At 34.9% G+C, this 17,054-nt stretch overlaps 1 protein-coding gene and 1 non-coding gene across 2 annotated transcripts in view; both read left to right on the forward strand.

Moving 5' to 3' along the window:
* BLTP1 (bridge-like lipid transfer protein family member 1) overlaps window positions 1–10,154 on the forward strand; it is a 205,727-nt gene extending 195,573 nt beyond the window's left edge. The window contains exons 82-87 of the mRNA XM_077770881.1: window positions 1,033–1,284; window positions 1,975–2,178; window positions 3,485–3,679; window positions 4,096–4,230; window positions 6,744–6,909; window positions 9,475–10,154. Of these exons, the coding sequence (XP_077627007.1) occupies window positions 1,033–1,284; window positions 1,975–2,178; window positions 3,485–3,679; window positions 4,096–4,230; window positions 6,744–6,909; window positions 9,475–9,691 (1,169 nt within the window). The 3' untranslated portion in view covers window positions 9,692–10,154. The remainder of the gene's footprint in view (window positions 1–1,032; window positions 1,285–1,974; window positions 2,179–3,484; window positions 3,680–4,095; window positions 4,231–6,743; window positions 6,910–9,474) is intronic.
* A 6,396-nt stretch (window positions 10,155–16,550) lies between these two features.
* Window positions 16,551–16,657, forward strand: LOC144237238 (U6 spliceosomal RNA). Its single transcript, XR_013336796.1, has one exon. It is a non-coding gene; the product is annotated as a U6 spliceosomal RNA (small nuclear RNA).
* The last annotated feature ends 397 nt before the right edge of the window (window positions 16,658–17,054 follow it).

Raw genomic sequence — 17,054 nt, forward strand, 5'->3', positions numbered from 1 at the left:
TTCCTTTATTCTCTTTTAATTCTACTTGGTCCTTTTTTTTTTTTAAATGACCTGACTTGTTGAAGAGCCTTGGCCAGTTTTCCTACAGAATGTCCTACCTTCTAGATTTTTTTTCAATTGTTTCCTTGTAGTTTCATTTATCTTGTTCTTATAGTCTCTGTATTTACTTTACACTAGAATTGGTGTCAGGCACATTACAAATTAGAGAGCTGTTCCCCAAAATGCCTGGCCTGGATTTTTCAAAAAAGTCCTTGTCATGGAAAACAAACCAGGCTTAGTGAATTGTTTTAGATTAAAGAAACTAAATATGATCCTTGGTTGGACCAGACTTAGGGAATCAGATTAAAGGAAACTAAAGACACATGCCAACTAAATACAATATATGTCCTTGGTTGGATCTAGAGTGAGAGCTGTGGAAAACAGCCAGAAAGGACATTATTGGGATAAGTAAGAAATAAATAGTGCTTCTCAAACTTTAATGTGCATCTGAAACACCTGGAGATCTCATTAAAATGAAGATTCTGATATATTAGGTACAAAGTGGACTTAAGAGTCTATTTCTAATAAGCTGCCATGTGATGCTGATGCTGCTGGTCCTCAGAGTGCTTTTGAGTAGCAAGGGTATAAGAGAATTAAAAAATAAGGAGAGCTGCATTTGATTTCTGGTTTTCTAGTCACTGGTTCACTAAACCCCTCTTCTGTTTCATTTGAAAAGAATCTAGATGAAATACCCAGTTTACAGAATTATTGTGAGAATTGTATAAAATTTCATGCAAGTACTTTGTAAATCATGAATCATCAGAAATGTTAGTTGTAATTATTATTAGCAAGTTACTACTTTCCTTAATTCTATCTATTGTTATGCAGCTTTTTCCAGACTGTATTTTTATCAGCTTTGCTTAATGTTAGCCAAGTATTGGACTGTTTTCTTCCCTTACCTGCATCACTTCAGCTGTAGAGAATAGCCACCCACCAGCCATTCAGGATGTTTGAGAGACGCTTGAGGATAAATGGTTTTTGGTTTTCTTGCAGTGCTTGATGCAGCCCATCATCGACATTGGCCTGGAGTGTTGAAGGTGGTATCAGGGTGCCACATATCCTTATTTCAGATTCCATTACCAGAAAATGGAATGCAGTTTGGAGGATCAATGAGCTTACATGGAAATCATATGACACTAGCTTGTTTTCATGGTCCAAATTTCCGTTCAAAATCCTGGGCCCTTTTTCACTTAGAAGAACCAAATATTGCTTTTTGGACTGAAGCTCAGAAAATCTGGGAAGATGGTAAATGGACACATTTGTAACTTTTACCTTTTCTTATAATTAACTTTTACCTTTCTGATATGAATATAAATGACAGAATAATTTTCCTTTCTCATATCTTTTGTATGTTTTTCTTATATTACTGAAGTCCAACCCTATTTGTTCTCATGTACTTGACATGTCATGGAGTTTAGTGCCAATGTGTCAATATAAAGTCTGGAACATAACATGTTCCAGCACTTATTTCTGAACTTGCCACCTTATTTTGTTTCTTTAATTAAGCAATTAAAGTTTCTGCTGTGGTGGCTGGCTACAGTCATAAACAATAGTGATTGTAAATTTTTCTTGTAAAAATATAAAAGACAGATGATAATTAAGGAAATTGTCCATCAATACTGTATTATAAAACTTTTATGGGTAAGGCTATGCTTTCACATCTATTTACAGTGATAAGCCTTCCTTTTGGCTTTAATTTCCTAATCTGTGGGTTCTTAATGATGAAGGAAAAAATGGTTGATGCTCATCATCTTACTGGGGACAAATCTAGTTATAACTAAAAGAAAGCAAACCTATTTGTGATTTTCTTCTCACTTCTCAATTTTACAATCTTATTTATGTATGAGCTAGCTAAATCTGTGGTCTAAAGCCTCATCTATTTTCTTGCATCTAAATGTAGCTTGTTAACATTAAGAAACCTTTTTTTTCTTCTAGGGTCTAGCGATCATTCTACATATATTGTACAAACGTTGGATTTTCATCTGGGCCATAACACCATGGTTACCAAACCATGTGGTGCTTTGGAAAGTCCTATGGCAACAATAACTAAGATAACAAGGCGTCGCCATGAAAATCCACCCCATGGAGTAGCAAGTGTGAAAGAGTGGTTCAATTATGTTACAGCGACAAGGAATGAAGGTTAAAAGTTTACTTCTTTAAAGAGATTTGTTTTCTCTCTTTGGAGCCCTGTTGTCTGTGTTTAGAATTTAAATAGAGGGAGAATTTTCATTTCTTTTATTAAGCCAGTTTCATTTTATTCCTGATGACGTAAGTACTAATGCTGTACCTGATTGACCACCCTGGTTGTGCAACATCTCAAAAACTAAGCACTATTTTAGATGTAACTGAAAACATTCAAAATAAAGTTGGTTTAAATAAATGAAGTTTATTATAGTTAAAATATTTTGTAGAGGTTTGGTAAAGTTATTACTCAGCTAAGTAATACAGTGCCACAAACTTAAGGTTTGGTATGGTTGGAATAAAATGAAACTAAATAATAATATTCCTATGAAATAAGTTTGTTTAAAAGGAGTACTTTTGATGATTTTTTTCATTTGATTAGAATCACCAATCTTGTGATAATGTGGTCAGGAAAATTCGTTGTTTTCGTGTTCAAGTTTATAGTACTGCTTTTACCAATCTATGTCATCAGTATTGGAAAGGTGACTAGATTGAGACCTGTCAAGACCTTTCAAAATTGGAAAGATGACTTAGGCCCCATTGAAAAAGTTACTATGAAATAGGCCACCCCAGGGATTAGAGACTGTTGAAAATGTTCTGAGAACAAAGGAGGATAATTACAAGATTATGTATGTATTGACTATTCTGTGTTGACTATTCTACCTTCCAATAGAAATTTTGGAGGAGGGAGTTCTTTTGGGCTGGTATACCATGTTGGGGCTATTTGAAGGTTGCTGAAGGGAAGGGGGTGGATGGGCTAAACAGGTGATGGGCATTAAGGAGGGCACTTGTTGGGATGAGCACTGGGTGTTCTATGTAAGTGATGAATCACTGGGTTCTACTCCCGAAAACAGTACNCCCCAAAATAATATTCATTTTAAAGTTTAAGAAATGAAAACAAAATGTATTAGATTTATCCAAAGTCATGTTATAAAGCTTCAGTTTTGAGAACAGTGATAGAATCAGTTTATATATATACATATATATATAAAGCAGTACATATATATAAACATATTACTATTTTATCTATAAGCAAATAGATAATAAATATATTTAAATGGATAAATGTATTTAAATAGGCCGAAGCTTTTTCTGGCTCTGCTTTTAAAAATGTGAGTCATTATGATGAAAATAATGATAAAAAATTCTGTGTATTTGATAAAATGATAAAAATTCTGTGTATGATACTGTCATGAAAGCTATAGGTTTATCAATGTCTATTGGTTTAATTTGATTCTTTTCGTCTTTATTATTATCTATGTAGAGCTAAACTTGCTTCGTAATGTTGATGCTAATAATACTGAGAATAGCACTACAGTGAAGAATTCTAGTTTGTTGAGTGGATTCAGAGGAGGTTCTAGCTACAATCATGAAACAGAGACTATCTTTGCATTACCAAGGATGCAGCTAGAATTTAAATCCATTCATGTTCAGGAGCCACAAGAACCTTCATTACAAGGTATGTGAAAAAATAGTTTCTAAAGTTACTAAGAAAATTCTAAAGGAATTTCAGATTACTGTGTTATTTGTGTAATATTAATGGAATCTAATGAAATTGATTTGCTTCGTCAAATTTTCTTATCAGCTATATAACTTCTAGCAAATGATTTAATCCATTTGTGCCTCTTTCTCTTCAGTAAAATGGGGGGTAATAACAGGACTCCATTCATAGGGTTTTCATGAGGAATAAATGGTATATATTTGGAAAATGCTTAGTAAATTATCATTTGTAAATCACATACAAAAACTACTCATTTCTCTGTAGTTGCATTTAAATGGATTCATTTACATGAACCCATGTAAAATCCCTTATTAACAAGAAGAGAAAGGGACTTCTTTCATCAAATCATTTACTATAGAACTTTGCCATTGCAGATGCCAACCTGAAGCCAAAGGTAGAATGCAGCGTGGTGACAGAGTTCACTGACCACATTTGTGTGACTATGGATGCTGAGCTCATCATGTTCCTTCATGATTTAGTGTCAGCTTACCTTAAAGAAAAAGAAAAAGGTGAGTAGCATATTCTTTTTCTTTCTTTCCAGCTTCAGGAAAGGCAGTTGTCAGTGCCATTTATATGGATTTTTGTGGTCAAATGATACAATGAGTGGAATGTATCTCCTTCTTTTATGAGTTGTATATATCAGTGAAATAAATATAAGTGACAGACTGAGCATCTGCTATGTACATGACAGTCAAAACATTCTGAATGGTGTTTTACTACTTTACAAAATATTTCCATATATGCTGTGTACATTACCAGGCCTTGTAGGAGAATCAAACAGAGAAAGAACGTTTCTTTGAGGAAATACTGCTAGTTAAAGTGAAATGGCTAAAGAAACAACTACATAATAAAGCAGCATGAGTTATAAACATAATTGGGAAAACTAAATTAAGGAAGTAGATAAGTCTATTTAGAATGCAGACAACATTATCTTTTTATAAATAAATTATTTAGACCTCAGTGATGGGATTTTGTTTTTGTGAGCTAGCTAACATTTGTTTACTCACTGAAAACTTACATGTTTGTCCATTAAGAAGCATATGGTGATCCTAATATCCATATAGAATGGATATAATGAATCGATTCCATTATGGAGTCCATTGCATCCTCTGTAGCTGTTGAAAAGAATGAGATAGTCTTAAATGTAATGATATGGAATGCCCTCCAAATATATGGTCTTTATTCACCCAATAAGTATTTATTGCACAAACATAGGAATATATAGTGGTAAAACAATAGATGTGATTTAAAACAATTTTTTTAATGTTTATTTATTTTTGAGAGAGCAAGACAGAGTGTGAGTAGGGGAGGGACAGAGAGAAAGGGAGACACAAAATCTGAAGCAGGCTCCAGGCTCCAAGCTGTCAGCACAGAGCCTGACGTGGGGCTCGAACTCACGAACTGTAAGATCATGACCTGAACCAAAGTGGGATGCTTAACCAACTGAGCCACCCAGGCATCCAGGATGTGATTTTTTTAATTGCTTGAAATACATGCTATTTGTTTAGGTCACCCTGTAATACTTCATTTTCTTCATGAACAAATCTAAAATATTTCTGGCAGTATTTCATGATAGCCTCATGATAAATGTTTAAGCAAAGAATATAGATTATCAAAAAAAAAAAAACCCACGCAAAAGCAGCATAGCCTAGATTGAATTGCTGTTCCATTACTATTAAATCTAGATGTGCCAAAAAAAACCAGTGAGTAAAATCAGTAACGGTGACTGGAAGAAATCTGAGACATCAATTGAAACTTAAATGACTGAAACCATTTAGTAGGAAATATTTTATATAAGTAGATCCACTCTTCACTTAAGCATCAACATATAACAGGCACTATTGTAATCCTCCTGTTTTTCTCTCTGCCTTAATATTTGAACTTAATGTGGAAAAAAATATTCCAAGTTAAATCTGTGAAGTTCAGAATTCTTTTCTAGTTAACCTGTACATAAAAGCCTGCCAGGTTTTTTTTTTTCACAGTTATATGAAACCTTTGTCACTTTATGAAATACTGTGTTGGTCTTGGTCTGCTATGAACTGTGCCTATTTTTTCTAAAAACCTTTCTTTTTAAATATAAACTGTTGGACACACACACACAAAAAGAGAAACAGACTCACTGAGAACAAACTAGTGGTTGCCAAAGGGAAGAGGAATGGGAAGATAGGGGAAACAGAAGAAGGGGCAAGTCATGGGTATGAAAAGTACAGCATAGGGAATATAATCAATAATACTGTAATACACTTCTCGTGGTAAGCATTTCAAAATGTGTATAATTGCTGAATCACTATGTTGTACATCTGAAACTAATATATATGTAAATTATCTTTCAATTAAGAGTAAAAACACAAACTTGTTTAACATCATTTTGTGCAAAAGAAGAAATGGGAACTTGATTATCAGACTTACAGTAACCAAGTGTTATTATCTACTGGGATTTTAATTATAAATAAAAATATTTTAGGGGTGCCTGGGGGGCTCAGTCGGTTAAGCATCTGACTTCAGCTCAAGTCATGATCTCATGGCCTGTGAATTCGAGCCCCACATCGGGCTCTGTGTGTCAGCTCAGAGCCTGGAGCCTGCTTTGGATTCTGTGTCTCCTCATTATTGAGAAACCATTCATATATCATACAGTTCACTCATTTAAAGCTATTTAAAAATGTCTACCTACAGTCATTCTTTAGGAAACTTTTAACTGTCAATTTCAGTGCCCCATGCTGCTATAAAATAAATCTCAACATTCTTTATCATTAGTGGTAAGAACAGAAATAATATGTAAAATATATGCTATCCCTCAAAAATATGACAAGTTAACTTTGATATTGTCTTTCTCTAAGAAATACCAATAACTGGCACTTGTTTATGGCTTATTTTTAAATACTAGTTTCCAGAAATCTCATTAAATGAGACTTTGGCAGTACATAAGTTAAAATGATAAATAGAGCCAATTATTCTATTCATAGGGTTATTTAAGATAAATTTATTATATACTTGAAATATTAATCTGTGACTTTCATCATAGCCATTTTTCCACCTCGGATTTTATCTACTCGACCAGGACAAAAAAGTCCAATTATTATACATGATGACAATTCCTCTGACAAAGACAGAGAAGACAGCATCACTTATACTACTGTGGACTGGAGAGACTTTATGTGCAACACATGGCATCTAGAACCCACTCTTAGGTAAGTAGAGGGTGTATATATTTACCTAGATCCTACAGGATTATTATGAGAAAAAGGTTATAAGTGATGTAGCAAGTTAAATATCATTTGCCAAAAAGTTTTTCAGAAGTTAGCTACTTATAACATCTCTAACGTCTGGCTATGTTTTCTGCTCTTTTCTGCTTTTTAAAGTGCTTCTAGTCAAGGCAAAAAAAAGCACACTGTGAATAGCTCAGCATCCTCCACTGTGTGACATTCTGCCAGTTAATCACTAAAATATGAGAATAACTCTACTTCCACCACTGCTGTTATGTTTTTACCAGGATATTAATTTTAGGTGTTTGAGGTACCTACAGTAGACATTTTTGTTACTTAGTTTGGGAAGATACAGTAGCAGCCACACGTCATCATTAAGGAATTATTACAATTTCTCACATATGTCATGACAATATAATAGAACCTACAGTATCATAGTTTTTCTGTCTGCATGCTAAGCAATTATAGAACCATCCCTGAAATGTTTAATTTAATGCTGTCAGATTCAGGTTCATTTACCAAGTCATATTCTAATACAATCAAGATGCCAATTACATCAACTTATTTTCGTATTAAATGTCAAAAGTAGGGGTGTCTGGGTGTCTCAATCAGTTGAGCGTCTGACTTTGGCTCAGGTCAAGATCTCATGGTTCATGGGTTCAAGCCCCACATCAGGCTCTGTGCTGACAGCTCAGAGCCTGCAGCCTGCTTCAGATTCTATGTCTCCGTCTCTCTATCTGACCCTCCCCTGCTCACACTGTTTCTCTCTCTCTCTCTCTCAGAAATAAATAAAACATTAAAATGTCAAAAGTATTTTCTAGTTTTAATTACATTTATAATGGCTGCTATAGGTAATGGTACTTGCATTGTGTTTCCTTTTTTATGATTATCACTTATGACCTTCCTATCACTCTCCCCTTTCCGTCATCTGCTTTGTTAATTGAATTTTAACTGTCTCAATCATGGAATAATGGTTATCAAAAAAAGTTCTTTATAAGAAGATTCTACCAGTTTTCTGCATAATGATATAGATTTCATTTAGATAAGGTTAGACATAGTTATGCCACAAAATAATTCCAAACTAACAAAATATCCATTATACAATAGACTCTTATAAAAACAGAAAGTGGTGACTTTGTGTTAATAATTTGTATTCAGTAAAATTTGGCATTAATATATACTCATATATTAATATATACTCATATACTCATGAAAAGTATTAACTGTCAATGCTCGGGAACAAAATTAAATACTGCAGAGGTTCTAATGCAGAAAACTACTTAGAAAATTTGTATTTGTAAATCTACGATGAAATTAAATATCTTTTAATATAAAATGAGCTTAAAAAGTTAAATTTACCATAAATATGTGTAAACCTGGCTCTAAGTCCAAGTTTATAGATAGCATAGTAAGTAAATGATCCTGGCCAAAGGATCTAACCTATTTCAGCCTCAGTTGCTTCATATGAACAATTTAGTAAACACTATTATCTACCTTATAGAGTTGTTAACAATGGTTAAATGAGTTAATTAAAGCAAAACGCTTATAACTATTAGATTTTTAGCAGATCAATCCTTAACACTCTCCTTTTCCCTACCCAAGTTCAGAAGCTGCAAATCAAAAGCGCAGTTTTAATACTGATAAAGCTAATAACAGAGAATATGGTTCGGTTGTCTGGCAACAATGGCTTTATACTACAAACTCCAAGTTTGGACTTACCTACAGTGCCTTCGTGATGGAGAACTCAAGGTGGAGGCAAGGTGTACACCAGAGTTGTGCAGTTGGCAGCTCTGTGAACTCACCTAGCTACAGGCAGCCATAAACAGTCTTGGGCTAACCTATTTAGGGGCCTGTCCTTGAGAAACCTATTGCATGAAGGGACAGACCAAAATGAGTGGCTTTTAAGGTAGGGAAGAGAGCACTAAACTACACTATCCAGTTCCTCTGTCAACTTGCCAATCAGATAAATCATCAATAAGGGAGCAGAGAAAGGCCAGTAGTGTTTCACAATTGACTATTCCTCTATAAGGAAGGAAATACCAGGAATAAGAAAAAAGGGAAAAAATGTGTCCTTCAGACATGTTTAGCCCATAGCAAACAATAAATTTTAGCCTCCCCCCCACCATATGCCACATATTTCACTCTCAGTTTTGAGATAAAATTGACAAAGCATGTAAGGTGCTTTAAGTGTACAGTGTCATAAATTTTACCTGTACACCGTGTAAAAGGATTCCTCCTGTCAAGTTAACATCTTTTAGAATGAACCAGATGTTCTCTAAATGTTACGGTGACCCTGCAGCTTAAGAGGCCTAAATCCGGATGAAATTCACTTAGTCCACTGCTGTGTATATAGGCTTTCAAGGATACTTACAATCACATTTTTTGAATGCTATTATAGTAAACCCAGGAATTGTAGCTTAGATTACTCAAATCCACCTACTGAGAATATTTTGTACTGAGCATATTATGGAGGTTTAGTGACGCTCTTGAACCTACCTTCAGGACTGTTAGGGCACTGTACTCCAAAATAACTATTATTTATAATTTTAGATTAATTTCTTGGACTGGAAGAAAGATTGATCCAGTAGGTGTTGATTATATTCTTCAAAAATTGGGCTTCCATCATGCCAGGACTACGATTCCTAAATGGCTTCAAAGAGGAGTCATGGACCCACTTGACAAGGTTCTCTCAGTTCTTATTAAAAAACTTGGTACTGCACTACAGGATGAAAAGGAAAAGAAAGGAAAAGACAAAGAAGAACACTAAAAAGTAACTCATCTGTGAATAAATTATGATTGTGTCCGTTAAGTTTTATTACACTGGAGTGTTTTTTCTTTTTGTATAGTAAAATTATTTCCAATATAACAAGATAATTCTAATTTTGTGGCCATTATATTGAAAGTTTGTAAGTTGATCTGTTTATTATAGTAACAGCATTCTGTATACAGTGAAGTATTGCATGATAATGTAAATTTTGTGAAAAACTAGATTGAAATATATAAATCTGCTTGGTAGAGTTTATAATTGTATTATGTGCAATATGATTCCTCCATCTTTAAATATTTTCAGAGTAACTGTGAATTTCCTTTGATACTGGCCATAACTTTTAGGAAAAATCTTGCTGATAATGTGATTTTTTTTGGTCATTAATTGCTTTTTCTTTTTTTAAAATGCAGTCTTGTATAAATACCTATTTGTATATAGTTTGAGTAATTGTGATATGATTAAATACCACTAAAATATTGTTTGTAACTATTGTAATAAAGTCACAAAAATTGGTTTCACTCTGTAGTTTTTGGGTCTTCTGATAGCTTATTTTTATAATTGATAGATGTCTATCCTGTTTTCATAGAAAATGATTAATTCTTACTAAATGAAATCTTTATAAAGATTAGCTCAAGGAGGATGCAGTCAGGAAGAGGCACAGCAGAGGCTTCAGGAATATTAGATATTCTATATATTTATTTATTCATTTTGAGAGCAAGGCACACACGTGGGAGCAGGGAAGGGGCAGAGGGAGAGGGAGAGAGAGAATCCTAAGCAGGCTCCATGCTGTCAGCACAGAACCTGATGCGAGGCTCAGTCCCACAAACCGTAAGATCATGACCGGAATCAAAATTGAGAGTCAGATGCTCAACCAGCTGAGCCACCTAGGCATGCCTTATTATTCTGCTTCTTTCTATTTTTTTTTTTTTTTTTAAGTTTATTTATTTAAGAGAGAGAATCCCAAGCAGGCTCTGCCCTGTAAGCACAGAGCCTGACCTGGGGCTCAGTCCCACAAACCCATGAGATGTTGACCTGAACTGAAATCAAGAGTTGGATGTTTAGGGGCACCTGGGTGGCTCAGTCGGTTAAGCGTCCGACTTCGGCTCAGGTCATGATCTCACAGTTCGTNCCCCTCTATTTCTTAAACTAGTGGTGAATACACAGCTGTTTGTTCTCAGTACTGTATTTATGTATAAATTTATATGTATCCTTTTTTAAAAAAACTTTTTAACAATTTTTTTAACATTCATTTTTGAAAGAGAGAGCATTAGCTGGAGAGGGACAGACAGAACTGGAGACACATAATCCAAAGCAGGCTCCAGGCTCTGAGCTGTCAGCACAGAGCCCATGGTGGGGCTCAAACTTAAAAACCTTGAGATAATGACCTGAACCAATGTTAGACGCTTAATGGAGCCACAACATGCACCCTATATGTATCCTTTTGTGTATATGAAGATATATACATATACATATATATATATATAATATACATGTAGAAGTATAATAAGGTTTTTAAAAGACTAGAAAAATCTAAAGTAACATTCAAAAGTAGCTATAATCAATTATCATTACACCATTATGTTTTGGGGTTTTTTCCCCCCCACAACTCAGGTTTGAAATCTAGCCAAGGTAGTACAGTCAGTTTAAAGGTTGGATAAAGAGTAAATCCTAGAGCTAGAAAACTGCTCAAAAAAAGCCCCTGATGCAGACTCTTGCATTAGGTAGGTAAGGAATTATCTCACAGATTAAAAAATAATAATAAATTACTGAAGAGCCAAGAGCATACACACACACACACACACACACAAGTGTTGGTAGGGGAATTAAGAACTATCTACTGTCACACAGCAATTTAGTAACAACTAAAAGCCTAGTGTCTAGAGTCATAATTTCATATTCTTTCTGCTAGACCATCTTCGATCATCTGCCAGTTCTCTGCATCACCCCTACAGTTGGGGGCTACATGTACATAATTTTTACTGGTCAGATTTACCAGAGAAGCAAATTCTATGTCTACTATGGATCTAGTGTATAAGATAATACTGCCAGAAAGTTACTTCATAAAACAAAGCAACTAAAAATTAAAGAAATTAGTTCCTTACTTCTACTCCAGGTATTTATTCTCTGCTTCAAAGAAACAGTATGCTAGTTAAATATAAATGTTAAAATTTTCCCATGGCATTATATATTACTGAAATATGAGATTACTAAAAAAAAATGAACTAAGTATAAACTTACTCATATTCTAGCACTGATTGGAATAACGTTTTACTGTGATAAAAACATGAAACCATAAAAATCCTGGAGGAGAACACAGGCAGTAACCTATTTGACATTGGCTATACCAACTTCTTTCTAGATATGCCTCTTGAGGCCAGGGAAACAACTACTGAGACTTCATTAAAATAAAAAGTTTCTGCACAGTGAAACAAAAGGCAACCTACGAAATGGGAGAAGATATTTGCAAATGACATATCTGATAAAGGGTTATTACCCAAAATCTATAAAGGAACTTCTACAACTCAACACCCAAAAAACAATAATCCAATTAAAAAATGAGTAGCGCTCAATAGACATTTTTCCAAAGATATACAGATGGCCAACAGACACATGAAAAGATGCTCAACATCACTCATCATCAGGGAAATACAAATCAAAACTACAATGAGATATCATCTCACACCTGTCAGAAAGCTAAAATCAACAACACACGAAACAACAGGTGTTGGTGAGGATGTGGAAAAAAGGGAACCCTCTTGCACTGTTGGTAGGAATGCAAACTGGTACATTCACTCTAGAAAAAGCATGAAGTTTCCTCAAAAAGTTAAAAATAGAACTATCTTATAATCCAGCAATCTCCTAGGTATTCATCCAAAGAATACAAAAATACTAATTCAAAGGTATACATACACCCTGATGTTTACAGCAGCATTATCTACAAGAGCCAAATTACAGAAACAGCCATAAATTATTTGTCAAATTATGGAAACAAATGCGGGCTAGATCTCACAAATAGTGATATGACCTGAGCTTTAACTGAATGAGCTACTCAGGCACCCGAAGAGAAGGACTCTTAACTAAAGAGAACAAACAGGGTTACCAGAGGGTAAGTGGGCAGGGGGCTTGGTGAAATAGGTGATGGGGATTAAGGAGTACACGTGTGATGAGCAACAGGTGTTGTATGGAAGTGCTGAATCACCACACTGTACATACACCTGAAACTAATATTACACTGTATGTTAACTGGAATTTAAATCAGATCTTTAAAAAAATTTTTTTTAAAGAAGAGGGCAATTTAAATCTGTAACTTCAAAATTTCTGTGGCTCCACCGGACAAAGCTATGTGTATTGGTGGTAGGAATGTAAATGGGAACAACCCCCATGGAGAACAATTAGGCAACAGCTATGAAAATCACAAAGGCATATAATCTTTGCCTTCTGAATACAGTATGTACCTTAATGTGTGTGAATTACATAAGAATATTTTTTGCATTATTATTTGTAATAAGAGGTTAGAAACAATTCAAATATCCATTCAACAAAAGACAGGTTAAAAAAATATGGCAGACCCATTTGGTAGGATACTATGCAACTGTAAAAAAAAATAAGGATGATGTTTGTCTAATATTCTTAAATGAAGAAAGCAAGATGCATCCAGCTATGTAGATTACAAAGTTTCTAGTCTATCAAAATTATTATCTTTTTCTATTCCAGAAAATCACATGATACATCCAGGTTTTCTATGAAATTCCAGTAACATTTAACAAAATCTTTACAGCTGTGACTACAAACTGTAGTAAAGAACAATTTTTTTATTTTTATTTTTTTAAATATTTTTATTTATTTATAGGAGAGAGAGAGAGACAGCGTGAGCAGGGGAGGGTCAGAGAGAGAGAGGGAGACACAGACTCTGAAATAGGCTCCAGGCTCTGAGCTGGCAGTCAGCACAGAGCCTGACGCGGGGCTCAAACCCACGAACCGCGAGATCATGACCTAAGCAAAAGTCGGACGATTAACTGACTAAGCCACCCAGGCGCCCCAAGAACAACTTTTTTAAATTACCAATGTGAAACACCAAATCTAAATATGAAGTACCAATCTAAACTACCAAAGTAATACATATAAAATACAGTAAGCTCTAATTTTAATTATCAGAATCAATTTTATTATGAGACTGAAGTGTTTTCTACTGATTCCTAAAGAATTTCAAAATAACAGTAACATAAAGAATTTCAAAATAACAGTAACAGAACAGTAACAATTCACGGAGTGGCCTCAGTCCATGGGCCACACAAAAGAGAACTGCTTTACAAGTTTCTCCATCTTTATCATAGAATGGTGTCTTCTAAAGTTAACTGGAGTAAACCTGGTTACCTATGTATTATGATCATTTTCTTTGATAACTGACAATGCCATACCCAGAATGCTTGTGCCCTCTGCGTGACAGCTAGATATTCATCTCCTTGTGTCACCAGCACATGTTCCAAAGTCCGTTGAGAATCTCTTTTGTTTTTCAATTCAGAATCTCAGGAGTATAGTATTCTTACCCAAAAGTGTTAGATGGCAAGGCAGAATAATAATAAAAATAGTAAATTCAAGTTTTGTGAATTTTTATCTGCTTTAACCTGTGCAGGCCGGAGTCAAGCAACTTCAGGTCAGGAAAGGCTCTGAATTCAGTTTCAAAAAGCCCATAATGGTATGTGACAGACAAACACAAAAGCATACAAAACTATAAGCATTATCTCAGAAAGGGCAGGTTTGGTTTCTGACCACCACAATATAGCAAGGATCGCAATAAAGCAAGTTAAAAGTCTGGTTTCCCAGTGCATATAAAAATTATGTTTGCACTATTCTGTAGTATAGGAAGTGTGCAATAGCATTATGTCTAAAATATGAACAAACCTTAACAAGTTTTAATCTTTTTGACTGGTGGAGGGTCTTGCCTTGATGTTGATGGTTGCTGACTAATCAAGGCAGTGGTGACTGAAGGTTGGGGTGGCAATGGCAATTTTTTTTTAATTGTGGCAGTTTCTTTAATAACACAACAATGAAGTTTGCCACATCGATTGACTCTTGTTTTCACAAATGATTTCTCTGTAGCACACGATAATGTTTGGTAGCATTTTGCCCACTGCAAGAACTTAAGTTAAAACTGGTCGATCCTCTCAAATACTGGTACTGTTTTACCAACTAAGTTTATGTAATAATCTAATTTAATTGCTGTCATTTCAGCAATCTTCACAGCATCTTCACCAAGAGTATATTCTTTCTCAAGAAACTTTCTTTCCTCATCCATAAGAAGAAATTCCTCATCCATTCAAGTTTTATAGTGAGACTGTAGCAATTCAGTCACATCTTCAGACTCTACTAATTCTAGTTCTCTTGCTATTTTCACCACTTCCATAGTTACTTTCTTCACTCAAGTCTTGAAACCCTGAAAGTCATCCATGAGAACTGAATGCAACTTCCTTCTTTACTGTTTCATTGAACATTAATTGACCAAACACTTGTGGGTTCATTTCTGGGTTCTGTATTCTGTTGCATTGACCTATGTGTCTATTTTTGTGCCAGTACCATACTGTCTTGATGATTACAGCTTTGTAATTCAGCTTGAAGTTCAGAATTGTGATGCCTCAGCACTGGTTTTCTTTTTCAAAATTACTTTGCCTATTTGGGGTTTTTTCTGGTCCCATACAAGTTTTAGAATTCTCTTTAATAAGCTCGTTTTCCCTGGCTTTAATGTCCATTATGAGGAACTTCCATCAGAATAATAACCTACTTTTTCTCCCAATACATTGTTTACTCCTTCCCAGAAGTTACTTAATCTGTGTTATGCTCTGGAGGCAAGAAAAAAAGCTTACCCCTTTCCTCTCTTTTCACCTATTAAAGTCAATCTGCCTGCAAGGATGCACTTCTGATTTCCTCTCTTGTGCATGCTGTAAGGGGCAAGCTGAATTTCTCCAGCTTCCATTGATAGAATAAGTTTGTGTATTTAGACAGTATTAGCAACCCCATTTGGCCACACAGCTGTGCTACACTTTACAATATAGATTCTTCAAGCAATAAAGCTTTTTTTAAACTTCCATATCTCTGATATCTGTGTCTCTCAATGAATTCCAGCCTTTGGAAAGGAGGAAGTAGATATTTAATAATCTTAAGCATCAAACATGAATAGTAATATGCTTTTGTCTAAATAATTATTTTTTACTATTATGGTTTTCTATTAGAATAAAAGTAAAACCTACCTTACAGTGAAAAAAAGTTGATGCCGATGGTTTTCACTAGTTTTATCACTCCCCACATGCAGCTATACTTGTAACAGTGAAATAGCTTACTAAAGATTCAGTAATTCCTTATTTTGAGCAAGATATGGCTGGGATGCTGCCCTATAGGAAGCAGCAGATATTCTAAACTGGTGATCATATCTCACAATATATCTCTCACAAACAGAATACATGGGTCCAGTAACTGAACGTTAAAAGAGGAAGTATCACCTCTCACTATTATACATAACAAGCTCCTTCAAAATTTATGCTTTCTGTCCAATTCTGTGTCAAGAGCTCTTACTATCCAAGGGATTAATGTTTCCACTAGAAACAGTGTTTTTATTAAATTAGAATCTGAGGCTGCCACCCAGTTACTTGGATTTGCAGGTATGAACTGGCTGAAGTAATAAAAAGGTGTGGCTATAGTGACTAATTCTAATCACTGGGGAAAATAGAGTTGCTGCTACACAATGGAGGCAAAGAGGATTGGAGATGACGCCAATGGAAAAAGTCTCTTAGTGCCCCTTAGTTTCAGAGTAAAGCAACTTTACACATTTCCATTAGTGCTCAGATCTCTCATAAACAAAAATCAGGTGCTTGCTTTGGCAGCACATATACTAAAATTGGAATGATAAACAGAAGATTAGCATGGCCCCTGTGCAAGGATAACACGCAAATTCGTGAAGTGTTCCATATTTTTGCACATGGGGGAGAGTCCAAAATACCACTAAGAGTAGGGAAATAAGATAAAAGTCTCAACAAGAGAGACCAAGAGACACCATTCAAAGAACAGTTCCTGAATGGAGAGGCCCTAGACAGTCAAAGAGCCTTCTTTAATACAGCAGTACTCACAGGTACAAAGTGCATAACAAGCTTTTATAACTAACAAGAGACAGAAAGCTAGCCACAATGATGAAATGAAAGAACCCTCCTCTAAAGAAATTCCAGGAGGAAATGACAGCTAAAGAACTGCTCAAAACAGATATAAACAACATAACTGAAAAAAATTTAGAACAATAGTCATAAAATTAATCGCTGGGATTGAAAAAGGTATGGAAGATATCAGAGAGACTATAGCTATAAAGACTATGGAGCTT

This window comes from Crocuta crocuta, unplaced genomic scaffold (assembly GCF_008692635.1).
Source record: "Crocuta crocuta isolate KB4526 unplaced genomic scaffold, BGI_CrCroc_1.0 scaffold331, whole genome shotgun sequence".
NCBI lineage: Eukaryota > Metazoa > Chordata > Mammalia > Carnivora > Hyaenidae > Crocuta > Crocuta crocuta.